Source organism: Somniosus microcephalus, chromosome 23 (genome assembly GCF_052327205.1).
Source record: "Somniosus microcephalus isolate GS21.2 chromosome 23, FLI_Smic_1.0, whole genome shotgun sequence".
Lineage (NCBI taxonomy): Eukaryota > Metazoa > Chordata > Chondrichthyes > Squaliformes > Somniosidae > Somniosus > Somniosus microcephalus.
This window is the reverse complement of record NC_141009.1, coordinates 3,955,292-3,978,331: the sequence shown is the minus strand read 5'-3', so window position 1 is coordinate 3,978,331 and position 23,040 is coordinate 3,955,292. Positions and strand designations below refer to the sequence as shown.

Below are 23,040 nucleotides of genomic sequence, written 5' to 3'. Positions count from 1 at the left end.
AAATCCAGGCCGACACTCCAGTGCAGTACTGAGGGAGTGCTGCACTGTCGGAGGTGCCGTCTTTCGGATGAGATGCTCTCTCAGGTGGATGTAAAAGATCCCACAGCACTATTTTGAAGAAGAGCAGGGGAGTTCTCCCCGGTGTCCTGGCCAATATTTATCCCTCAATTAGCATCACTAAAACAGATTATCTGGCCATTATCACATTGCTGTTTGTGGGAGCTTGCTGTGCGCAAACTGGCTGCCGCGTTTCCCACATTACAACAGTGACCACACTTCAAAAAGTACTTCATTGGCTGTAAAGTGCTTTGGGACGCCGAGGTGGTGAAAGGCGCTTTATAAATACAAGTCTGTCTTTCTTTTCACACTTAAACCATCTTGTCCCAGGATCCCGGCTCTCCCGTGACCTCCATCCGCCGCTCTCCCGGTTGTGTGTTCCGAGTCAGGAGCCGATCTCTGCAGACATGCCGGGCTTCACCGAGACCCAGAGGGTGAACATGAGGGAGCTGCTCACAGCCGGCCGTACCCGGACAGTGTAACCCCAGACCCACATTTTCAGGGAGTTTGGAACATAGGGAGGCCATTCAGCCCCTCGAGCCAGTTCCACCATTGTTAGATCCTGGCTGATCTACACTTCAACCCCATTTACCCACCTTCGCCCCATGTCCCTTCACACCTTTACCCAACAAAAATCTATCAACCTCAGTTTTCAAAGCTTTCTCCCTCATGTATTAATCAACTTCCCCTTAAATGTATCTTTACTATTCGCCTCAACCACTCCCTGTGGGAGCGAGTTCCACACTCTCTCCACTCTCTGGGGAAAGGAGTTTCTCCTGAATTCCCTGTTGGATTTATTAGTGGCTATCTTATGTTGATAGCCCAGAGTTCTGAACTCCCCCTTTGTAAACTTCCTGCTCCCAACTAGACAACAAATGTGCCAAGACCAACATTCCCCCTAAGTTCCCACGCAGCTCGGGACTGGCTTTTCCAATGTTAAATTTCTCAGACTCAAAACTGTGACGGGACCATGCAGCTCCTTAAAGGAGTCGTACACCCCAAAAAACTTTAGGGAGAACCTTGGCCACAGAGCCCAGAGTAAACAACTAACCAGGGCCACCATCTCCAATAAACCAGTGACTAACCCTTCGGATTAAGTGTCGACTCGTGTGTGGCGAGTTAAACATTTGAAAAAATAAATAATGCCCCAGGCGAGAGATTCTGGGTACAGGCGAGAGCGCAGAGTGGGGAGGCTGCAATTACACACAGGGCTGGGCTCGCAGCCAACCAAAGGCTGAACAAGTCCTCACAAGGAAGGCGAGAGAGAGTCAGGGAGCGATCCAGGTCTCTTCAGATTGCTTTGACTACTTAATGTACGAGACTCGAGCACATAATCCAGGCCCGCACTGCCGGAGGGGCAGCGCCGCACTGCCGGAGGGGCAGCGCCGAGGGAGCGCCGCACTGCCGGAGGTGTCGTTTTTCCAGAGACAACGTTAAACCAAGGCCCCGTCTGCTCTCTCAGGTGGATGTAAATGATCCCATGGCACTATTTCAAAGAAGAGCTGGGGAGTTCTCCCCAGTTTCCTAGCCAATATTCATCCCTCAACCAACATCACTAAGAAAGATTATCTGGTTATTGTCACATTTAATGTCTGTGAGATCTTGCTGTGTGCAAATTGACTGCCGCATTTGTCAACAAACGAGAGTAACTGCACTTCATTGGCGGCGAAGTGCTTTTGGACGTTCAGAGGATGTGAAAGGAGCTGTAGAAATGAGAGTTCTTTCATAACTGCTTGGCCAGCACAAGACAGCACACGAGAGCTCACCTGTGATTTGAGCCAATCAGAACGAGCTTGGTGGTTTTCCTGGTGTACACTCCAAATCCAACCTGTGCCATCAGGTAACAGAAGTGCGAGGCGACCAACAGCCCTTTGGTAGCTGGAAGGGAAGGAATTCCGCTGTTAACATCTGCACATCTTCCGCTCAGCCCCGCTAACATAGGGACAGGAGGAGGCCATTCAGCCCCTCGAGCCTGTTCCGCCATTCAATGAGATCACGGCGGATCTGTATCTTAACTCCATTTACCCGCCTTTGGCTCCGTAACCCTTACCCACCAACAATCTATCGACCTCAGTTTTGAGCCAGGCCGTTCAGGGGTGATGTCGGGAAGCACTTCTTCACCCAACGGGTAGTGGAAATCTGGAACTCTTTCCCCCCCCCCCCCCCAGAAAACTGTTGAGGCGGGGGGTCAGTCGAAAATTTCAAAACTGAGATTGCTAGATTTCTGTTGGGTATTAAAGGAATTCAGGCGAGTAGATGGAGCGGAGATACAAATAAGCCATGATCTAATTGAATGGCGGAGCAGGCTCAAGGGTCTGAATGGACTACTCCTATTCCTGTTCTAGTGCAGACAGGAATCTAGATAGATTGCGCCAAGCCAGAGTATACACAACGAGCTGAGTGAACCAGAGAGAGAACGAGTGTGTATCGGAATTCACACAATCCCTCCCCCGCCCCCCATTTCTCCCAAGCAATGGTCCCACGAAGCTGCGTCTTGTTCTCCACGGCCTGTTTATTTCAATGCAAGTCCCATTAAATTTCAGCGCATGTGCGGTTTCTCCAATGGAAGAGCTTGAGCGGCCTGCGCAGTAGCTTGCAGATTACTGCGTGGACGCGCATGCACACAGCTTAGAGAGAACATTGGCCCCTAGACTTGTTCACAAGAATGGAGTGTGTCAGAACAGTTTCCACGCCTCTTCGCCTGACCTGTCTGGTACATCTCATCACCTCTCGACTCACTCCAATCTCCTTGCTGGAACATATCGCTTTCTTTTGTTGAAAAGTGCTACATAGATAACGGGGGGAGAGACAGTGGGGCAAAGGACAAGCCAGACCAGCAAGGTCGGAGCGAGGGACAACACGAGCACATTCATCAAACCTCGACCTCACAGCGAGGGCAGAAGAGTCCCACGAACAAGAACTCACCACAGAACCCACACGCACCTCTCCCGCTAACACGAACTCACCACATAATCCACACGCACCTCTCCCGCTAACACTAACCCCAGGACCGAATCCACACGCACCTCTCCCGCTAACCCCAGACAGAACCCACATGCACCTCTCCCGCAAACACTAACCCAGGACAGAACCCACACGCACCTCTCCCGCTAACCCCAGGACAGAATCCACACGCACCTCTCCCACTAACACTAACCCAGGACAGAACCCACACGCACCTCTCCCGCTAACACTAACCCCAGGACAGAATCCACACACACCTCTCCCGCTAACACTAACCCCAGGACAGAATCCACACGCACCTCTCCCGCTAACACTAACCCCGGGACAGAATCCACACGCACCTCTCCCGCTAACACTAACCCCGGGACAGAATCCACACGCACCTCTCCCACTAACACTAACCCCGGGACAGAATCCACACGCACCTCTCCCGCTAACACTAACCCAGGACAGAATCCACACGCACCTCTCCCGCTAACACTAACCCCGGGACAGAATCCACACACACCTCTCCCACTAACACTAACCCCAGGACAGAATCCACACACACCCCTCCCACTAACACTAACCCCAGGACAGAATCCACACGCACCTCTCCCACTAACACTAACCCCGGGACAGAATCCACACGCACCTCTCCCGCTAACACTAACCCCGGGACAGAATCCACACGCACCTCTCCCGCTAACACTAACCCCAGGACAGAATCCACACGCACCTCTCCCGCTAACACTAACCCCAGGACAGAATCCACACGCACCTCTCCCACTAACACTAACCCCAGGACAGAATCCACACGCACCTCTCCCGCTAACACTAACCCCGGGACAGAATCCACACGCACCTCTCCCGCTAACACTAACCCCAGGACAGAATCCACACGTACCTCTCCCGCTAACACTAACCCCAGGACAGAATCCACACGCACCTCCCACTAACACTAACCCCAGGACAGAATCCACACGCACCTCTCCCGCTAACACTAACCCCAGGACAGAATCCACACGCACCTCTCCCGCTAACACTAACCCCGGGACAGAATCCACACGCACCTCGCCCGCTAACACTAACCCCGGACAGAATCCACACGCACCTCTCCCGCTAACACTAACCCAGGACAGAATCCACACACACCTCTCCCACTAACACCAACCCCGGGACAGAATCCACATGCACCTCTCCCGCTAACACTAACCCCGGGACAGAATCCACACACACCTCTCCCGCTAACACTAACCCCGGGACAGAATCCACACACACCTCTCCCGCTAACACTAACCCAGGACAGAATCCACACGCACCTCTCCCGCTAACACTAACCCCGGGACAGAATCCACACGCAGCTCTCCCGCTAACACTCACCCCAGGACAGAATCCACACACACCTCTCCCGCTAACACTAACCCCAGGACAGAATCCACACACACCTCTCCCGCTAACACTAACCCCAGGACAGAATCCACACACACCTCTCCCGCTAACACTAACCCAGGACAGAATCCACACGCACCTCTCCCGCTAACACTAACCCCGGGACAGAATCCACACGCAGCTCTCCCGCTAACACTCACCCCAGGACAGAATCCACACGCACCTCTCCCGCTAACACTAACCCCGGGACAGAATCCACACACACCTCTCCCACTAACACTAACCCCGGGACAGAATCCACACGCACCTCTCCCGCTAACACTAACCCCAGGACAGAATCCACACACACCTCTCCCGCTAACACTAACCCCAGGACAGAATCCACACGCACCTCTCCCGCTAACACTAACCCCAGGACAGAATCCACACGCACCTCTCCCGCTAACACTAACCCCAGGACAGAATCCACACACACCTCTCCCGCTAACACTAACCCCGGGACAGAATCCACACGCACCTCTCCCGCTAACACTAACCCCAGGACAGAATCCACACGTACCTCTCCCGCTAACACTAACCCAGGACAGAATCCACACGCACCTCTCCCGCTAACACTAACCCCAGGACAGAATCCACACGCACCTCTCCCGCTAACACTAACCCCGGGACAGAATCCACACACACCTCTCCCGCTAACACTAACCCCAGGACAGAATCCACACGCACCTCTCCCGCTAACACTAACCCCAGGACAGAATCCACACGCACCTCTCCCGCTAACACTAACCCCAGGACACAATCCACACACACCTCTCCCGCTAACACTAACCCCAGGACAGAATCCACACGCACCTCGCCCGCTAACACTAACCCCGGACAGAATCCACACGCACCTCTCCCGCTAACACTAACCCCAGGACATAAGGGTGTTGAGAGTTCTCCGGCGTAATGCATCTTGCTAGGCTACCTTTCCAGTAGGGTGGGGCAAGTCCTTGATGTCTCTCCCCCCACCACCCACAGACCCCAGGGTCAGTGCTCGGCCAGCCGAGGGGGATGGCGGGGATGCCACGAGTGCAGCCAGCACCCCCCACCCCGGCTCTGGGCTCACACGCAGAGAGCGACAGCTGCTCGAGGCACCAGACACCGGCTGGAGCCCGTAGAGACTGCACCAGAGTGAGAGCCAGCACCTGCAGGGAGCAGAGGGGAGAAATTGAGAAAGGAGGTTTAAAAATTAGTAGTGAGGGTGTCACAGGTGTTGGGAGGCCCCAGCGGGCTGACCCAGGTTGATTGGGTATGAAGTGTTAATATTCATTGCCACACTCGCGCCAATATCATACAGGAAATATCTCATCTATCACTATAATACTGTTCAAGACTCTTAAATCAACCCTCAAATTGATTGCAATTCACAGCACTGGGCGAGGGCAGTAGCAGCAAGTCCTCTCACCCACAGCAGAGAGGGGGGGGGGGGGGGGGGGAAGGAGAGGAAGAGTGGGGTGGGAATTGAGATCCCCACCAAAGGGGAGGCAATAGAAAATGCCAGAGAGAAACCCCCCAAGTGTCAGGAGCTGACAGAGCTGCAACCTACCGAGCGTGTCTCCCATGGTCGTGATGGTCCTCCTGTCCAGGTCTGGGCCGGTGGAAAGGTTGGACAGCACCATGGCGAGATGGGGCCGCCAGTCTCCCCACCTCTCATCTCCACAACACTGCGATGTAAAAAAAAAACACAACAGACTGCCAGGTTACAGGCCGGTAATCCCTGAACTCATTCCTCCGAGGTTCCTGGTTTTATATAGTGCCCCTGAACAGGCATACTATAGTACAATGCATCAGGAACCAACATGGGGACCTGGGGGGGGGGGGTTTAAAAGCATTTTCTTCAAAGTCAGTTCTCAGCCCAGTCCTTGGCTGAAAGTGATGACATTTCGCAGACAGCAGTCCCTGGTACCTCAAAGTGTTGGGCTAAACTGGGGCTAGTCGGCCACAGCAAGCATCATCACCAAGGCTGATCACGTCCTTCTCCCCACGATCCCCCTTTCCCCTAAATCGACTCACGGCCATTTTGTAGCAGAGGGCATTAATCCAGGGAACGTGGGTTGAAATCCCACTGTGGGCAGTTTGAGAATTTGAATTCAGTTAAAAAAATATCTGGAAATAAAAAGCTGGGATCAGTAAGAGCGACCATGAAGCTGTCGGATTGTCGTAAAACCCAACGGGTTCACTAATGTCCTTTAGGGAAGAAAACCTGCCGTCCTTACCCGGTCTGGGCCTATAGGTGACTCCAGTCCCACACCAACGTCATTGACTCTAAACCGCCCTCTGAAGTGGTCGCTCAGTTTGTATCAAACCCGCGACCAGCGGTTCAGGAAAAAGGCGGCTCACCGCCACCTTCCCAGGGCAACTCGGGATGGGCAATAAATGCCGGCTTTGCCAGCGACACCCACATCCTCAGAACAAATTAAAAAAGATAATCAGGAGTTGGAAACCTGGTTGATTTTCTCTGTATCCAACCCGTGCTGTACCTGCCCTGGGAGTGTTTGATGGGACAGTGTAGAGGGAGCTTTACTCTGTATCTAACCCGTGCTGTACCTGCCCTGGGAGTGTTTGATGGGACAGTGTAGAGGGAGCTTTACTCTGTATCTAACCCGTGCTGTACCTGCCCCGGGAGTGTTTGATGGGACAGTGTAGAGGGAGCTTTACTCTGTATCTAACCCGTGCTGTACCTGCCCTGGGAGTGTTTGATGGGACAGTGTAGAGGGAGCTTTACTCTGTATCTAACCTGTGCTGTACCTGCCCTGGGAGTGTTTGATGGGACAGTGTAGAGGGGGCTTTACTCTGTATCCAACCCGTGCTGTACCTGCCCTGGGAGTGTTTGATGGGACAGTGTAGAGGGAGCTTTACTCTGTATCTAACCCGTGCTGTACCTGCCCTGGGAGTGTTTGATGGGACAGTGTAGAGGGAGCTTTACTCTGTATCTAACCCGTGCTGTACCTGCCCTGGGAGTGTTTGATGGGGACAGTGTAGAGGGAGCTTTACTCTGTATCTAACCCGTGCTGTACCTGCCCTGGGAGTGTTTGATGGGACAGTGTAGAGGGAGCTTTACTCTGTATCTAACCCGTGCTGTACCTGCCCTGGGAGTGTTTGATGGGGCAGTGTAGAGGGAGCTTTACTCTGTATCTAACCCGTGTTGTACCTGCCCTGGGAGTGTTTGATGGGACAGTGTAGAGGGAGCTTTACTCTGTATCTAACCCGTGTTGTACCTGCCCCGGGAGTGTTTGATGGGACAGTGTCGAGGGAGCTTTACTCTGTATCTAACCCGTGCTGTACCTGCCCTGGGAGTGTTTGATGGGACAGTGTAGAGGGAGCTTTACTCTGTATCTAACCCGTGCTGTACCTGCCCTGGGATTGTTTGATGGGACAGTGTAGAGTGTGCTTTACTCTGTATCTAACCCGTGCTGTACCTGCCCTGGGAGTGTTTGATGGGACAGTGTAGAGGGAGCTTTACTCTGTATCTAACCCCGTGCTGTACCTGCCCTGGGAGTGTTTGATGGGACAGTGTAGAGTGAGCTTTACTCTGTATCTAGCCCGTGCTGTACCTGCCCTGGGAGTGTTTGATGGGACAGTGTAGAGGGAGCTTTACTCTGTATCTAGCCTGTGCTGTACCTGCCCTGGGAATGTTTGATGGGACAGTGTAGAGGGAGCTTTACTCTGTATCTAACCCGTGCTGTACCTGCCCTGGGAGTGTTTGATGGGACAGTGTAGAGGGAGCTTTACTCTGTATCTAACCCGTGCTGTACCTGCCCTGGGAGTGTTTGATGGGACAGTGTAGAGGGAGCTTTACTCTGTATCTAACCCGTGCTGTACCTGCCCTGGGAGTGTTTGATGGGACAGTGTAGAGGGAGCTTTACTCTGTATCTAACCCGTGCTGTACCTGCCCTGGGAGTGTTTGATGGGACAGTGTAGAGGGAGCTTTACTGTGTATCTAACCCGTGCTGTACCTGCCCTGGGAGTGTTTGATGGGACAGTGCAGAGGGAGCTTTACTCTGTATCTAACCCGTGCTGTACCTGCCCTGGGAGTGTTTGATGGGACAGTGTAGAGGGAGCTTTACTCTGTATCTAACCCGTGCTGTACCTGCCCTGGGAGTGTTTGATGGGACAGTGTAGAGGGAGCTTTACTCTGTATCTAACCCATGCTGTACCTGCCCTGGGAATGTTTGATGGGACAGTGTAGAGGGAGCTTTACTCTGTATCTAACCCGTGCTGTACCTGCCCTGGGAGTGTTTGATGGGACAGTGTAGAGGGAGCTTTACTCTGTATCTAACCCGTGCTGTACCTGCCCTGGGAGTGTTTGATGGGACAGTGTAGAGGGAGCTTTACTCTGTATCTAACCCGTGCTGTACCTGCCCTGGGAGTGTTTGATGGGACAGTGTGGAGGGAGATTTACTCTGTATCTAACCCATGCTGTACCTGCCTTGGGAGTGTTTGATGGGACATTGTAGAGGGAGCTTTACTCTATCTAACCCGTGCTGTACCTGCCCTGGGAGTGTTTGATGGGACAGTGTAGAGGGAGCTTTACTCTGTATCTAACCCGTGCTGTACCTGCCCTGGGAGTGTTTGATGGGACAGTGTAGAGGGAGCTTTACTCTGTATCTAACCCGTGCTGTACCTGCCCTGGGAGGGTTTGATGGGACAGTGTGGAGGGGGCTTTACTCTGTATCTAACCCGTGCTGTACCTGCCCTGGGAGGGTTTGATGGGACAGTGTTGAGGGAGCTTTACTCTGTATGTAACCCGTGCTGTACCTGCCCTGGGAGTGTTTGATGGGACAGTGTAGAGGGAGCTTTACTCTGTATCTAACCCGTGCTGTACCTGCCCTGGGAGTGTTTGAGGGGACAGTGTGGAGGGGGCTTTGATCACAAGGTTCAGTAACAGTGACTGGACTGACCGTAGCTGCAGCTGGCATGCGCCCGGACATCAGCTGGTACACCGTCTGCAGAGGGTCGTTGATGGGCAGGCTGTTGGCAAACCTACACACGGAGAGGAGAGAATGTAAATCATCAGCCTGGAACTCTCACTGTGCAGGATTCGATGACTGTAAAGCGCTTTGGGACATCCTGAGGTCGTGAAAGGCGCTGTATAAATGCAAGGCCTTTCTTTAACCTCGGTACGTGTGGTTTATTTCCAGTTTCCTTGCCTCTTCTGAAGGCGCTGACACTTGCTGGGGTACCTGGGACTTTAAAGGGCCCCTCTCCCTCCCTCCACTACCCCGTACTGAACAGCGGGGCGCTGCGATGCAACCTCTTGGGAGCAGAGGCTTCCCCTCTTTTCTCCAGTCCTGAAGCTGCCAACACCCTGCTCGGGGGTACGGGATTGAAGGCATCATGAGCCCAGGCGCGGAGTGCAGCAAGCTATTCGACTGCGTGGGCCATCGCAGCAGAGCCTGACACACACACACACACACACACGCAGTAAGGGTGGCTGGATAGCAATCTACAGCAGGAGCCCCGGGTGGATTCTGCCCCTTCTCCCTGGACAAGGCCAGTTGCAGCGCCCAGGAGTGTGTTGTCCCAGCCGAGGTCGGCACAGACCACGGCCCGTCTGGCTCAGTACCACAGCACGCCACGCATTTACCCACTGGGGGAGCTAGCGAGCAAAAATAAATCCAGATTCAGCCATGCACACCCCATGGACTTATTACCCCGATTATGCAGGAGGGGTATGGGGGTAGGAAAATGGGCCAGGGGCAACTCTGAATTTACCAGCCCACGGGATAGAGATGGAGCCTGTTGTATGGATAACTAACAAAGGTCATAATCTAAAGAGAGAACCACAGCCATCTTTTAAGTATTAAAAATCTGGCATCTGCACGCACGGCTCATCAGCTTTTTTCCATTATAAATTCCCATGTCAACATTTATATTGGCAACTTTCTATGCAAACTGTCACGCTGTAATTACGCTGCCCCCTCCAGTGGATCACTGCAATACTACTGGCAAGAGAGTGTAATTACAGCGTGACTGGTTTACATAGAAACTGATAATGGAACTGACGGAGATCTACATTCGTAACGGAAATATATAAAAATAGGGACAGAATGTACAACTTTAAAACGGGGGCTCGGTCCAATCATTCCTCCGCCCTCTGACAAGCCGACTCGAACATAGAATTACACAGAAAATTACAGCACAGAAACAGGCCATTCGACCCAACAGGTCCGTGCCGGTGTTTATGCTCCACACCAGCCTCCTCCCACCCTACCATCACACCCCATCACAGCCTATCCTTCTATTCCTTTCTCCCTCATGTGTTTATCGAGCTTCTCCGTAAATGTATCTCTGCTATTCACCTCAACCACTCCCTGTGGTAGCGAGTTCCACATTCTCACCACTCTCTGGGGAAAGACGTTTCTCCTGAATTCCCTGTTGGATTTATTAGTGACTATCTTATATTGATGGCCTCTAGTTCTGGTCTCCACCCACAAGTGGAAAGATCTTCTCTCCGTCCACCTGATTGAACCCCTTCATAATCTTAAAGACCTCGATCAGGTCACCCCTCCGCCTTCTCGCTTCTAGAGTAAAGAGCCCCCGCCTGTTCAGTCTTCCCTGATGGGTGGAACCTCCCAGTTCTGGTATCATCCTTGGGAATCTTTTTTGCACCTTCTCCAATGCCTCTATATCCTTTATGTAATATGGAGACCAGAGCTGTGCACAGTGCTCCAAGTGTGTTCTAACCAAGGTATATGGAGACCAGAGCTGTGCACAGCGCTCCAGGTGTGGCCTAACCAAGGTATACGGAGACCAGAACTGTGCATGGTGCTCCAAGTGTAGCCTAACCAAGGTATACGGAGACCAGAACTGTGCACAGCGCTCCAAGTGTGTTCTAACCAAGGTATACGGAGACCAGAACTGTGCACGGTGCTCCAAGTGCAGCCTAACCAAGGTATACGGAGACCAGAACGGTGCACAGCGCTCCAAGTGTGTTCTAACCAAGGTATACGGAGACCAGAACTGTACACGGTGCTCCATGTGTGTTCTAACCAAGGTATACGGAGACCAGAACTGTGCACGGTGCTCCATGTGTGTTCTAACCAAGGTATACGGAGACCAGAACTGTGCACGGTGCTCCATGTGTGTTCTAACCAAGGTATACGGAGACCAGAACGGTGCACAGCGCTCCAAGTGTGTTCTAACCAAGGTATACGGAGACCAGAACTGTACACGGTGCTCCATGTGTGTTCTAACCAAGGTATACGGAGACCAGAACTGTACACGGTGCTCCATGTGTGTTCTAACCAAGGTATACGGAGACCAGAACTGTACACGGTGCTCCATGTGTGTTCTAACCAAGGTATACGGGGACCAGAGCTGTGCACAGTGCTCCATGTGTGGCTTAACCAAGGTATACGGAGACCAGAACTGTGCACAGCGCTCCAAGTGTGTTCTAACCAAGGTATATGGAGACCAGAACTGTGCACAGCGCTCCAAGTGTGTTCTAACCAAGGTATACGGAGACCAGAACTGTGCATGGTGCTCCAAGTGTAGCCTAACCAAGGTTTAGAGAGACCAGAACGGTGCACAGCGCTCCAAGTGTGTTCTAACCAAGGTATACGGAGACCAGAACTGTGCATGGTGCTCCAAGTGTGGCTTAACCAAGGTTTAGAGAGACCAGAACGGTGCACAGCGCTCCAAGTGTGTTCTAACCAAGGTATACGGAGACCAGAGCTGTGCACAGTGCTCCAAGTGTGGTCGAAGCAAGGTTCGATACAAGTTTAACATAACTTCTCCACTTTTCAGTTCCATCCCTCTAGTATCAGACACAACTGGCACGGTCGGTCAATGTTGAATGTGAACCCTACCTGGTCATGACCTTTGCGTGTGTCCGGCTGTCCATTTTGCTGGCCAGTAACAGAGCGTGACCCCACAGCCCGTGCTTCATGGCAGACTCCAGGGCATCCTGCAAACACACACACAGCGCCAGTCAACAGTGGGATCACTCCAGCGCACGCACACAGGGTCACCGAGGGTCTGGCTCGGAAGTTTACCTTCTTGCGGCCAAAGAGCAGCAGCTCCCGGAAGCGCTCGGTGTCCTTGCCGGTGCTCTCGGTGGTGTTGTGGTCGAGGAAGCTGTCGGCCAGGAGGGAGGTGCAGGACTCATCCTCTGCGCGTGGGACCAAGTCGTTGAAGTCGATCAGGTTGGCTTCGTTTGGCGATTTGCCGGGAAGCCAGACGGACCGGTGCTCCCGCAGCAGCAGCTCTGCGATGTCCGTACCAATCACCGTCTGGAAGACACGTTAACGGCGTTAAACATTTAACACACAGAGGTCAGTGCGTCCAAAGTTACATTGACAAGCTCTGGCCATAGCGGCAGACAGTGGCCGTGGAACTGCACCTCAGCAAGAGCCAGCGCTTTCAGGAGGGGAGAGGAGAGGGAACTGGAAATAAACCACACGTACAGGGGTTAAAAAAGATTTACATTTCTATAGCGCCTTTCAGACAATTAATTACTTTTTGAAGTGTAGTCACTGTTTTGTAGGAAGCTCGGCAGCCAATTTGCGCACAGCAAGCACCCACAAACAGCAATGTGATAATGACCAGATTATCTGTTTTAGTGATGTTGGTTGAGGGATAAATATTGGCCCCAGGACACCGGAGAGAACTCCTCAGCTATTCTTCAAAAGAGTGGCGTGGGATTTCTTAAGTCCACCCGAGAGGGCAGGTGGGGCCTCGTTTTAACATCTCATCTGATAGACGGCACCTCCAGCAGTGCAGCACTCCCTCAGTACTGTATCGTGAGTGTCAGCCTGGATTATGAGCTCAAGTCTCTGGAGTGGGAGTGGGACTTGAACCCACGACCTTCTGACTCCGAGGCGAGAGCGCTACCCACCTAGCTGTATGCTGAGCTGTTCATCTCAGGCAGGCTGGGATGGAGGTGAACCAGAGCACTGATTGCCGACAGGCTGTTCTTGTAACTCAAAGGAGCAAGTTTCTCTGCTCCCATTCCCCACTCTCGAGACCAAGGGAGGAGAGAGATGAAAGAGATCAACATTCCTCTTCAAAAGCATTTTGAAAGCTTTCAGTGACTCCCATGATACACCCATCAGCTCCTGTGCATGTACAGCACACAGCGGGTAAAAGGGAACGATTCACTCCCGTCTGGTACTGTACGGTCCATGTGTGTCTCAGTGTCCGCTCCTGTACATGTACAGCACACAGTGGGTAAAAGGGAACGATTCACTCCTGTCTGGTACTGTACGGTCCATGTGTGTCTCAGTGTCAGCTCCTGTACATGTACAGCACACAGCGGGTAAAAGGGAACGATTCACTCCCGTCTGGTACTGTACGGTCCATGTGTGTCTCAGTGTCAGCTCCTGTACATGTACAGCACACAGCGGGTAAAAGGGAACGATTCACTCCCGTCTGGTACTGTACGGTCCATGTGTGTCTCAGTGTCCGCTCCTGTACATGTACAGCAGTGGGTAAAAGGGAACGATTCACTCCCGTCTGGTACTGTACGGTCCATGTGTGTCTCAGTGTCAGCTCCTGTACATGTACAGCACACAGCGGGTAAAAGGGAACGATTCACTCCCGTCTGGTACTGTACGGTCCATGTGTGTCTCAGTGTCCGCTCCTGTACATGTACAGCACACAGTGGGTAAAAGGGAACGATTCACTCCCGTCTGGTACTGTACGGTCCATGTGTGTCTCAGTGTCCGCTCCTGTACATGTACAGCACACAGTGGGTAAAAGGGAACGATTCACTCCCGTCTGGTACTGTACGGTCCATGTGTGTCTCAGTGTCAGCTCCTGTACATGTACAGCAGTGGGTAAAAGGGAACGATTCACTCCCGTCTGGTACTGTACGGCGTGTGTGTGCTCCTGTACATGTACAGTACACAGCGGGTAAAAGGGAATGATTCACTCCCGTCTGACATGTGGCTCATGTCACAGCATGAGCTCCCTAGTACAAGATGCTGTTTATCAACTGTTACAAAGCAGCCAATATGGGTGGGACTAGGTGCTAAAGGAGAACTTTAATTCTGGGAGGTGCACAGGACAGAGACTCACCCCGTTCTGCCTGCACAGCAGCACAATCAGCTCCCACAATAGGTTGGCAGACTCCTTATCCAGAAGCTCGTCATTCCTCAGGCATTCCGTGGCCTTGTTTTGAGCAAAGTTGATAACGTCAACTTTGTGTGTCTCTTCCCTGAAAAAAAATAATCAGAAAGGAACCTTGAACCCTGAACATAAACAGAAAGGAACCTTGAATTCAGTGATTAATACACACGCACAGCGCTGGTGTAAGCAGCAGTGGGGAAGGAGATGAGCAACGCATGGAATTGGAGGTAACCTTGTGACGTGGGTCGATAATTGGTGGGGGTGGAGACAAAGCGGGGATAAAGGGAACGCGCCGATTGGCGGGATGGGACACATGGTGTTCCCCAGGGATCTGTGCTGGGGCTTCAGCTTTTCACCATAAATATTAATGACTCAGGAAGGAATGTGCAGATGACAGATAGACTTTTGGACTCCAGGGGAATCGAGGGATATGGGGCTCGGGTGGGAAAGTGGAGTTGAGGTCGAAGATCAGCCATGATCTTATAGAATGGCAGAGCGGGCTCGAGGGGCCGGAGCGGGCTCGAGGGGCCGGGCGGCTGACTCCTGCTCCTAATTCTCGTTATGTTCTTACGACACTAAGTTAGGAGGCACAGTAAGTAGTGTAGACGGGAGCAGGAAGTTACAAAGGGACATAGAATAAGCGGGTCAAACTGCGGCAGATGGAGTTCACTGTGGGGAAGTGTGAAATCATCCACTTTGGGGGTGCAGCAATATAGTAGTTATGTTACTGAACTAATGATCCAGAGACGTGAGTTCAAATCCCACCACAACAGCTGGGGAATTTAAATTCAGTTAATTAAATAAATCTGGAATAAAAAGGCAGTGACGGTGACCATGAAACTATGGACTGTTGTAAAGATCCACCTGGTCCACTACAGTCCTTTAGGGAAGGAAATCTGCCGCCCTTACCCAGTCTGGCCTATATGTGACTCCAGACCCACACCAATGTGGTTGACTGTTAACTGCCCTCTGAAATGGCCCAGCGAGCCACGCAGTTGTATTCAAGGCAGCTCACCACCACCACCTTCGAGGGGAATTAGGGATGGGCAATAAATGCCGGCCTTGCCACGACGCCCACATCCCGTGAATGAATAAAACCATTTTTAAAAATCCAAGATAAATGGGAATATTTTCTGAATGGCAAGAGAGAAGGAGCTGTGAAGAGGCAAGGTATTTGGGTGTCCAGGTACACAAGTCACTAGAAGCTGGTGCAGATATAAAGTGATATCAAAAATGAGAATGGAATGTTGGCCTTTATCTCGAGGGGGCTGGAATACAAAGAGAAGAAGCGATGCTTCAGCTGTTCAGTCTTGGGCAGACCCCCACCTGGAGTCACCGCACCTCAGGAAGGGTACACTGGCCTTGGAGGGGGGGCAGCGCAGATTCACCAGAAATAAGAGCAGGAGTCGGCCATTCGGCCCCTCGAGCCTGCTCCGCCATTCAATAGGATCATGGCTGATCATCGACCTCAACTCCACTTTCCCGCCCGATCCCCATATCCCTCGATTCCCCTAGAGCCCAAAAATCTATCGATCTCAGCCTTGAATATACTCAACGACTGAGCCTCCACAGCCCTCTGGGGCAGAGAATTCCAAAGATTCACCACCCTCAGTGAAGAAATTCCTCCTCATCTCAGTCCTAAATGGCCGACCCCTTATCCTGAGACTATGCCCCCTGGTTCTAGACACTCCAGCCAGGGGGAAACAACCTCTCAGCATCTACCCTCTCAAACCCCCTCGGAATCTTGTATGTTTCAATGAGATCACCTCTCATTCTTCTAAACTCCAGAGAGTATCGGCACATTCTACACAATCTCTCATCATAGGACAGCCCTCTCATCCCAGGAATCAATCTAGTGAACCTTCGTTGCACCGCCTCCAAGGCAAGTATATCCTTCCTTAGATAAGGAGACCAAAACTGTGCACAGTACTCCAGGTGTGGTCTCACCAAGGCCCTGTACAATTGGAGCAAGACTTCCTTCCTCTTATACTCCAACATTACACTGGCAGGTAATGGCCCCAAATCCCCTGGCCGCTGCCCCAGGACTGGGCCTCAAGCCTCAGCCTCGCCTGCTGATCCAGCCAGGGAAGGCAGAGGGGGTGGGTGAGGGGGGAAAGAAGGCCAGAAAACCCCAGGAAGGAGAAGGGGTTTTGCGGGGGGGGGGGGGGGGGTGGAAATCCACCTGCACGGCCCCTCCCCACCCCGGGGGGGGGGGGGAATCTCCGCCTCTGGTCTTCCATGTCAAACTGCAGTCCCCCTTCACCAGAATGAAAGGGTTAAATTACGAGGACAGGTTGCACAGACTAAGCTTGAATTCCCTCGACTATAGAAGGTTGAGGGGAGATCTTGAGGTATTTAAAATGATTCCAAAATGTGATCGTTTCTCTCGATCTACCCCATTTCCTCTGGGAGGGGCGGGGGTGCTCCAGAACAAGAGGGCAACATCTTAAAATTAGAGCCAGGCCGTTCAGGAGTGAAAACCTGAAGCACTTCACACAAAAGGTGGTGAACATCTGGAACACTCTCCCCAAAAGGCTGGTGGGGTCAATTGAAAATTTCAAGACGGAGAGCGGTATATTTGATCAGGCAAGGGTATCGAGAGATAGGGAGCCAAGGCGGGTAAATGGGGTTACGGTATCGATCAGCTATGATCTAATGGAATGGCGGAACAGGCTCGAGGGGCTGAATGGCCTCCTCCTGTTCCTATGATCCCGAACTGCAGTGTTAGAATCAACAATCCTTTCATAAACTCTTCCAACAAACACAGGACTTTACTTTTCCATTTGGCTTTTATAAATGGCAAACCTTCATATTAACAGAGGCACAGTGAAAGGCAGACTTGTATTTACAGCGCCTCATCACGTCTCCCAAACCGCTCAAAGTGCTCCCCTTCTGGGGCTGTGGCTGTTACGTAGACCGACTGTATCGACATTGAGCCAAGTAGACCAGAGGGTCCCAGGTTTAAAGAGAGTGGCTCACTCGGCCACTTCAGAAGGAAGAGTTAGCCACATTGGTATAGAGTCACAGACAGGCCCAGCCCGGGTAAGGACGGCAGGTTTCCTTCCCCAAAGGACATTAGTGAACCAGATGGGTCTTTACGACAATCCGACAGCTTCATGGTCTTACTGATCCCAGCTTTTTATTTCCAGATATTTTAAACCGAAATCAAATTCTGGGATTTGAACTTGCGTTCTCTGGATTACTGGTCCAGTAATAGAACCAGTAAACGAGCGGACCCGCTGAGGAGGTGTAACGTTAAGAGACTTACTTCGTTAGCGGCCCTGGGAAGTTCCTCAGCTCCTCCTGCTCGGGCATGTGCTGCAGTATCATCTGGGAAACGGAACAGTCCACACGTCAGCCAGAATCATAAGCAGGTTCAAAACTTTTTTAGATTAACCAAAATGCCCGATCTCATGTCAAATACACTGCACCCGCTGTAACTTAAACAGCCATCCAGTGTTTGGACTCCCGCACTAACCTCCGCAGTCGGGACAGGACAGGACAGGACCGGTCGGGACAGGTCGGCCGGCCAGCATTACCTTCTAATGGCAGATGCTGCATTCCTTCATAGGCCAGTCCCAACCCAGATCCCTGGGCATGGTTAACCATCAGGAAATGCTAGAAATATCCGAGAGGTCGGGCTGCATCGGAGAAAAGTATGGCCCAGTAATTCTGTTCCAAACGAGTGAGTACGGTCGGGGTACTCACGCGTCTGGCCGGAGGAAATGCCGGTTTTCAGCATGCACAGCGCATGCGGGGAAAACCGGCATTTCCTGTCCTCTGAACGAAGGGGTTCAGAGGCACAGCGCGTGTGCAGTGAACTTCGTCGATTTCATTCATGGATTCAGTGAGGTTAAGTCCTTACAACTTACACATGAAAAAAGCATGTGTAAAGTTGCTCCAGAGGCTGCGGAGGAAGATATATTTTATCGTGGAGCCTCTGAAAGGCAATATTTTTGTTTGGGAAAGGGAGGAAAGTTATTTTAAGAAATGCTGAGGTAAGTTTTAAAGTTTAATTATTATTATTTATTTTTTATTTTTTTTAAACGGGTTTTCAGTACTGTAGGTAGAAGGAGCAATTGTGGCTATGTGAATTGAATTTGCTGTGTTTATTAAATGTGAAAATGACTTCTAAAATGAGTAATGTAACATTTCCAACATTTTTAAGAAACTTTTTATCAGTAATATATTCTTTTAAGTAATTATGTATGTATGTCCACATATATTCCTTTACGTATATGTATGTATGTATATATTCCTTTACTTGTGTATGAAATGTATTTAATTATGATTTTCCAATAAGTTACTTTCTCTGAAAGTCATAATTAAATACATACATTCATACACATAAGTAAAAGAATATATACATACATACATATACGCAAAGGAATATATACAGACATACATACATAATTCCTTAAAAGAATATATTACTGATGAAAAGTTTCTCTTAAAAATGTTGGAGTCATTTTCACATTTAATAAACACAGCAAATTCAATTCACATAGCCACAATTGCTCCTTCTACCGACAGTACTGAAAACCCGTTTTAAAAAACAAAAATAAACTTTAAAACTTACCTCAGCATTTCTTAAAATAACTTTCCTCCCTTTCCCAAACAAAAATATTGCCTTTCAGAGGCTCCACAATAAAATATATCTTCCTCCGCAGCCTCTGGAGCAACTGTACTCATGCTTTTTTCATGTGTAAGTTGTAAGGACTTAACCTCACTGAAAGCATGAATGAAACCGGCGAATTTTACTGCGCACGCGCTGCCTGTGCAGTCGCACGCGTTCTGCCTCTGAACCCCTTCGTTCAGAGGACAGGAAATGCCAGTTTTCCCCGCATGCGCTGTGCATGCTGAAAACCGGCATTTCCTCCGGCCAGACGCGCGAGTACCCCGACCGTACTCACGCGTTTGGAACGGAATTACTGGGCCAACATTTTACATGTCAATAAAATGAAAAATTTAACAATTGCACGATTTGCCCCCTCGCATCTGCGACTGAGGGTCCAAGGAGGTGCATTGCGCAAGAGGTCATCGTCGTACGTATCCTCACACTGTTCCCTTTCGGGAACTGTATGAAGTGGTGGAAGGATTTCTGGCCACGTTAACGCTCCTGCCGTGACCGTAACCATCTTCATACCAGCCATTAGGGTGGTTAGTCCGATGGCGGGAGGGTTTTACGGGCTCCCACAACCCATCTGAGGGGGGGGGGGGGGGGGGGGGCCACCCACACCCGCGGACGCAAGTATCCCACTGGATGTCCACCCAGAATTTATAGTTGGAGCTCCGACTCCACTTGCCGGGACTGTCTGGAGCAGGGTTCGAAACCCTACTCCTTCTGGCCCAGCGGCGGGGATGCTTACCGCTACGCAAAAGGCCCACTCCGCGCAAAAGGTGACACCCATACGTTTCCTGCGCCTTTTCCCTCCCCGTGACTGGAGCCCTATGCTGCCACTTGAAAGACCAAGCTAGCATCTGTCCTTTTTGCGGCGCCTTGGGCTTCTCATTACCAATGATGAGCAGGCGCTGCGCCTCCACCTCGTTGAGGAGATTGCCGAGGTCATCATCAGTTCAATTGTGAGTTCTTTTAATGCCATGAATTGTGCTCATTCCAGCCATTTCACGTTGCTAATCGGAGTGGGCCTTTGGCGTAGCGGTAGGATCCCCGTCGCTGGGCCAGACGGGGTAGGGTTTCGAACCCCGCTCCAGACAGTCCCGGCAAGTGGAGTCGGAGCTCCAGCTCTAAATTCTGGGTTGACACCCAGTGGGATATTTGCGTCCGTGGGTGTGGGTGGCCCCCCCTCCTTGTATAGCTTGTGGGAGCCCGTAAAACCCTCCCGCCATAGGACTAACCACCCTAATGACTGGTACAAAGATGGTTACGGTCACGGAAGGAGCGTTAATCACGGCCATAAATCCTTCCACCACTTCATACAGTTCCCCAAAGGGAACAGTGTGAAGACACGTATGACGACGACGTTGCTAAATAAATAAATGGAATGAAAAAAATTCTCAGGGCTTTTAAAAGTCTTTAAATTGCTTTAATTCTGTTTAAAACTACTTCAGATTCTTCAAAATAATGTAAACGTTTTTAAAAGTTTATAAAAGTTACCAAAAGCTTCATAAAAATACCAAAAACCTATTTGAAATGCTGCTCGCCATGTAAAAATGCTTAGCAGCTTGTGAGAAACATTGTGGGCGTGTCCTTTTAAAATGAGACCTCAAGGGGCGTGTCCTATTAAACTGAGACCTCAAGGGGCATGTCCTATTAAACTGAGACCTCAAGGGGCGTGTCCTATTAAACTGAGACCTCAAGGGGCGTGTCCTATTACACTCAGACCTCAAGGGGCGTGTCTCAGTTGCACTGCGCGCTCCAGGCTTCGCGCTGGCTGCACTCCTGGGCGGCGTGACGTCAGAAGCTGCCCGGGATTCTTCTCTTTCAAAAAAGAATTCCAGGCGTCCCTGGAGGTGAACGGCAGGCGCGTCGGGTAAGTGCAGATCGGGGGCTTGCACGCGCGGCAAGCCCCCGACCCGAATTTCTGCCCCTATGTCTTTCTGGGTGTGACCCATCATCAGAGGTGAAAGGTTAACCCCTCTCGGGTGCAGAGGTGAAAGGTTAAACCCTTTCTCAGATGCTGGGAATTTCCAGTATTTTCTGATTTTACTTCCAATTATTAACCTTTAACATCGGGATTTAAACATTCACTTCCCAGTCCCAAAAACGGCCGGCAGCATTACACTCAACGGCTCCCCTGCACAGTGCCCGAGAACTGGAATAAGCACATCAACACACCGCCCGCAACCCGATAGGTGGTGGGTGAGCAACTCTTCCCCCAGGCCTCTGCCAACACTGAACGAAGAGCGACAGCGAGGGGGAAACCCCTGGAGTGCTCCCCCCTCTCCTCGTGGGCAGTCACCTGGTCTGCTCTCCAGCATCTCAACATTCAAATCTACGGCCCGGGACACGGTGAAAATTCATCCGTGGAAACCAGTGTCCCAACATCCGTAGCCCGAGCGGCCACGTGCAATACTGGGGTCTAACACAGACGGCAGATATCTGGATGGGTCAGAGACAGGGGTTGGAGCAGTACCGAGAGCGCTGAGTGACATGCTGCAATAACTACAGCACGGATATTGGAACACAGGATTCCTGCCTCCGTCCTGTATATAATGAACACACAACCCCAGCCTCCCTCACTCCCCAAGCTACCTCCAGGCTGTGTATCTCCACCAAGGCAGGCTGTCCTTCTGAAGGGAGGTTAGGCAACACTTTCAGCAACTGCCCTCCGGGGCTGAACCGGACACAAAGGTGAGGAACCATGAATTTCTCTGGGGTCACCGGTCTCGGTGGAGCTGGGGAAAAAAAAAAAAACTAAAAAAAAGGAATGGAATAGGCTAAACAAAAAGTTAGATTCTATCCCAGATATCTGTTACTCTATATATAAATCCCCCGAACCCCTCGATTAGATTCCAGCCTGTAACTCACTCCCGGGTATCTGTTATTCTATATATAAACCACCTGAACCCCTCGATTAGATTCCAGCCTGTAACTCACTCCCGGGTATCTGTTATTCTATATATAAACCCCCCGAACCCCTCGATTAGATTCCAGCCTGTAACTCACTCCCGGGTATCTGTTATTCTATATATAAACCACCTGAACCCCTCGATTAGATTCCAGCCTGTAACTCACTCCCGGGTATTTGTTATTCTATATATAAACCCCCCCGAACCCCTCGATTAGATTCCAGCCTGTAACTCACTCCCGGGTATCTGTTATTCTATATATAAACCCCCTCGATTAGATTCCAGCCTGTAACTCACTCCCGGGTATTTGTTATTCTATATATAAACCACCTGAACCCCTCGATTAGATTCCAGCCTGTAACTCACTCCCAGGTATCTGTTATTCTATATATAAACCCCCTCGATTAGATTCCAGCCTGTAACTCACTCCCGGGTATCTGTTATTCTATATATAAACCCCCTCGATTAGATTCCAGCCTGTAACTCACTCCCAGGTATCTGTTATTCTATATATAAACCCCCCCCCCCCCGAACCCCTCGATTAGATTCCAGCCTGTAACTCACTCCCAGGAATCTGTTATTCTATATAAACCCCCCCAAACCCCTCGATTAGATTAGTAGCGTACGGTGTCGAGGAACACACCTTTCTCCACAGGCTGCCACCCGGTTTCTGCCGGGTACCCGTATTGGTAATCCGAGTATCCCGGGTGTACCGTGTTCTCCGCGTACTGGCTGTAAGTGAAATCAGCGGTGGCTGCCTGACCCGGTGCTTCATAGGGGCCAGCCAAGTCCTGCTGACTCCTGTAAACCTGGCTCTGCAAAAGAAGAAAGTGGGGTTAGAGGGTGGGGGATATTTGGACCAGGGTGTGCATTTTAAAGTCATGCATGCCACATCCTTATTTTCATACAGTCCCATTATAAATTCCCATGTCCAGATTTATAATGGGAAACTATGTAAACACATCACGCTATAATTCCACCCTCCTGCCAGAAGGGACGCTG

General features: G+C 51.1%; 1 protein-coding gene across 3 annotated transcripts in view; it reads right to left on the bottom strand.

Annotated features, from left to right (window-relative positions):
• The window catches only part of sec16a (SEC16 homolog A, endoplasmic reticulum export factor), a 90,922-nt gene that overhangs the window by 28,398 nt on the left and 39,484 nt on the right, over nt 1-23,040 (bottom strand). For all 3 annotated transcript variants that reach the window (XM_085965231.1, XM_085965230.1, XM_085965232.1), the window contains 9 exons: nt 22,682-22,853; nt 21,722-21,864; nt 17,774-17,835; nt 14,455-14,593; nt 12,432-12,668; nt 12,246-12,343; nt 9,336-9,417; nt 5,981-6,098; nt 1,824-1,935 (listed from right to left, as the gene is read on the bottom strand). In XM_085965231.1, coding sequence (XP_085821357.1) covers nt 1,824-1,935; nt 5,981-6,098; nt 9,336-9,417; nt 12,246-12,343; nt 12,432-12,668; nt 14,455-14,593; nt 17,774-17,835; nt 21,722-21,864; nt 22,682-22,853 — 1,163 coding nt within the window. The remainder of the gene's footprint in view (nt 1-1,823; nt 1,936-5,980; nt 6,099-9,335; nt 9,418-12,245; nt 12,344-12,431; nt 12,669-14,454; nt 14,594-17,773; nt 17,836-21,721; nt 21,865-22,681; nt 22,854-23,040) is intronic.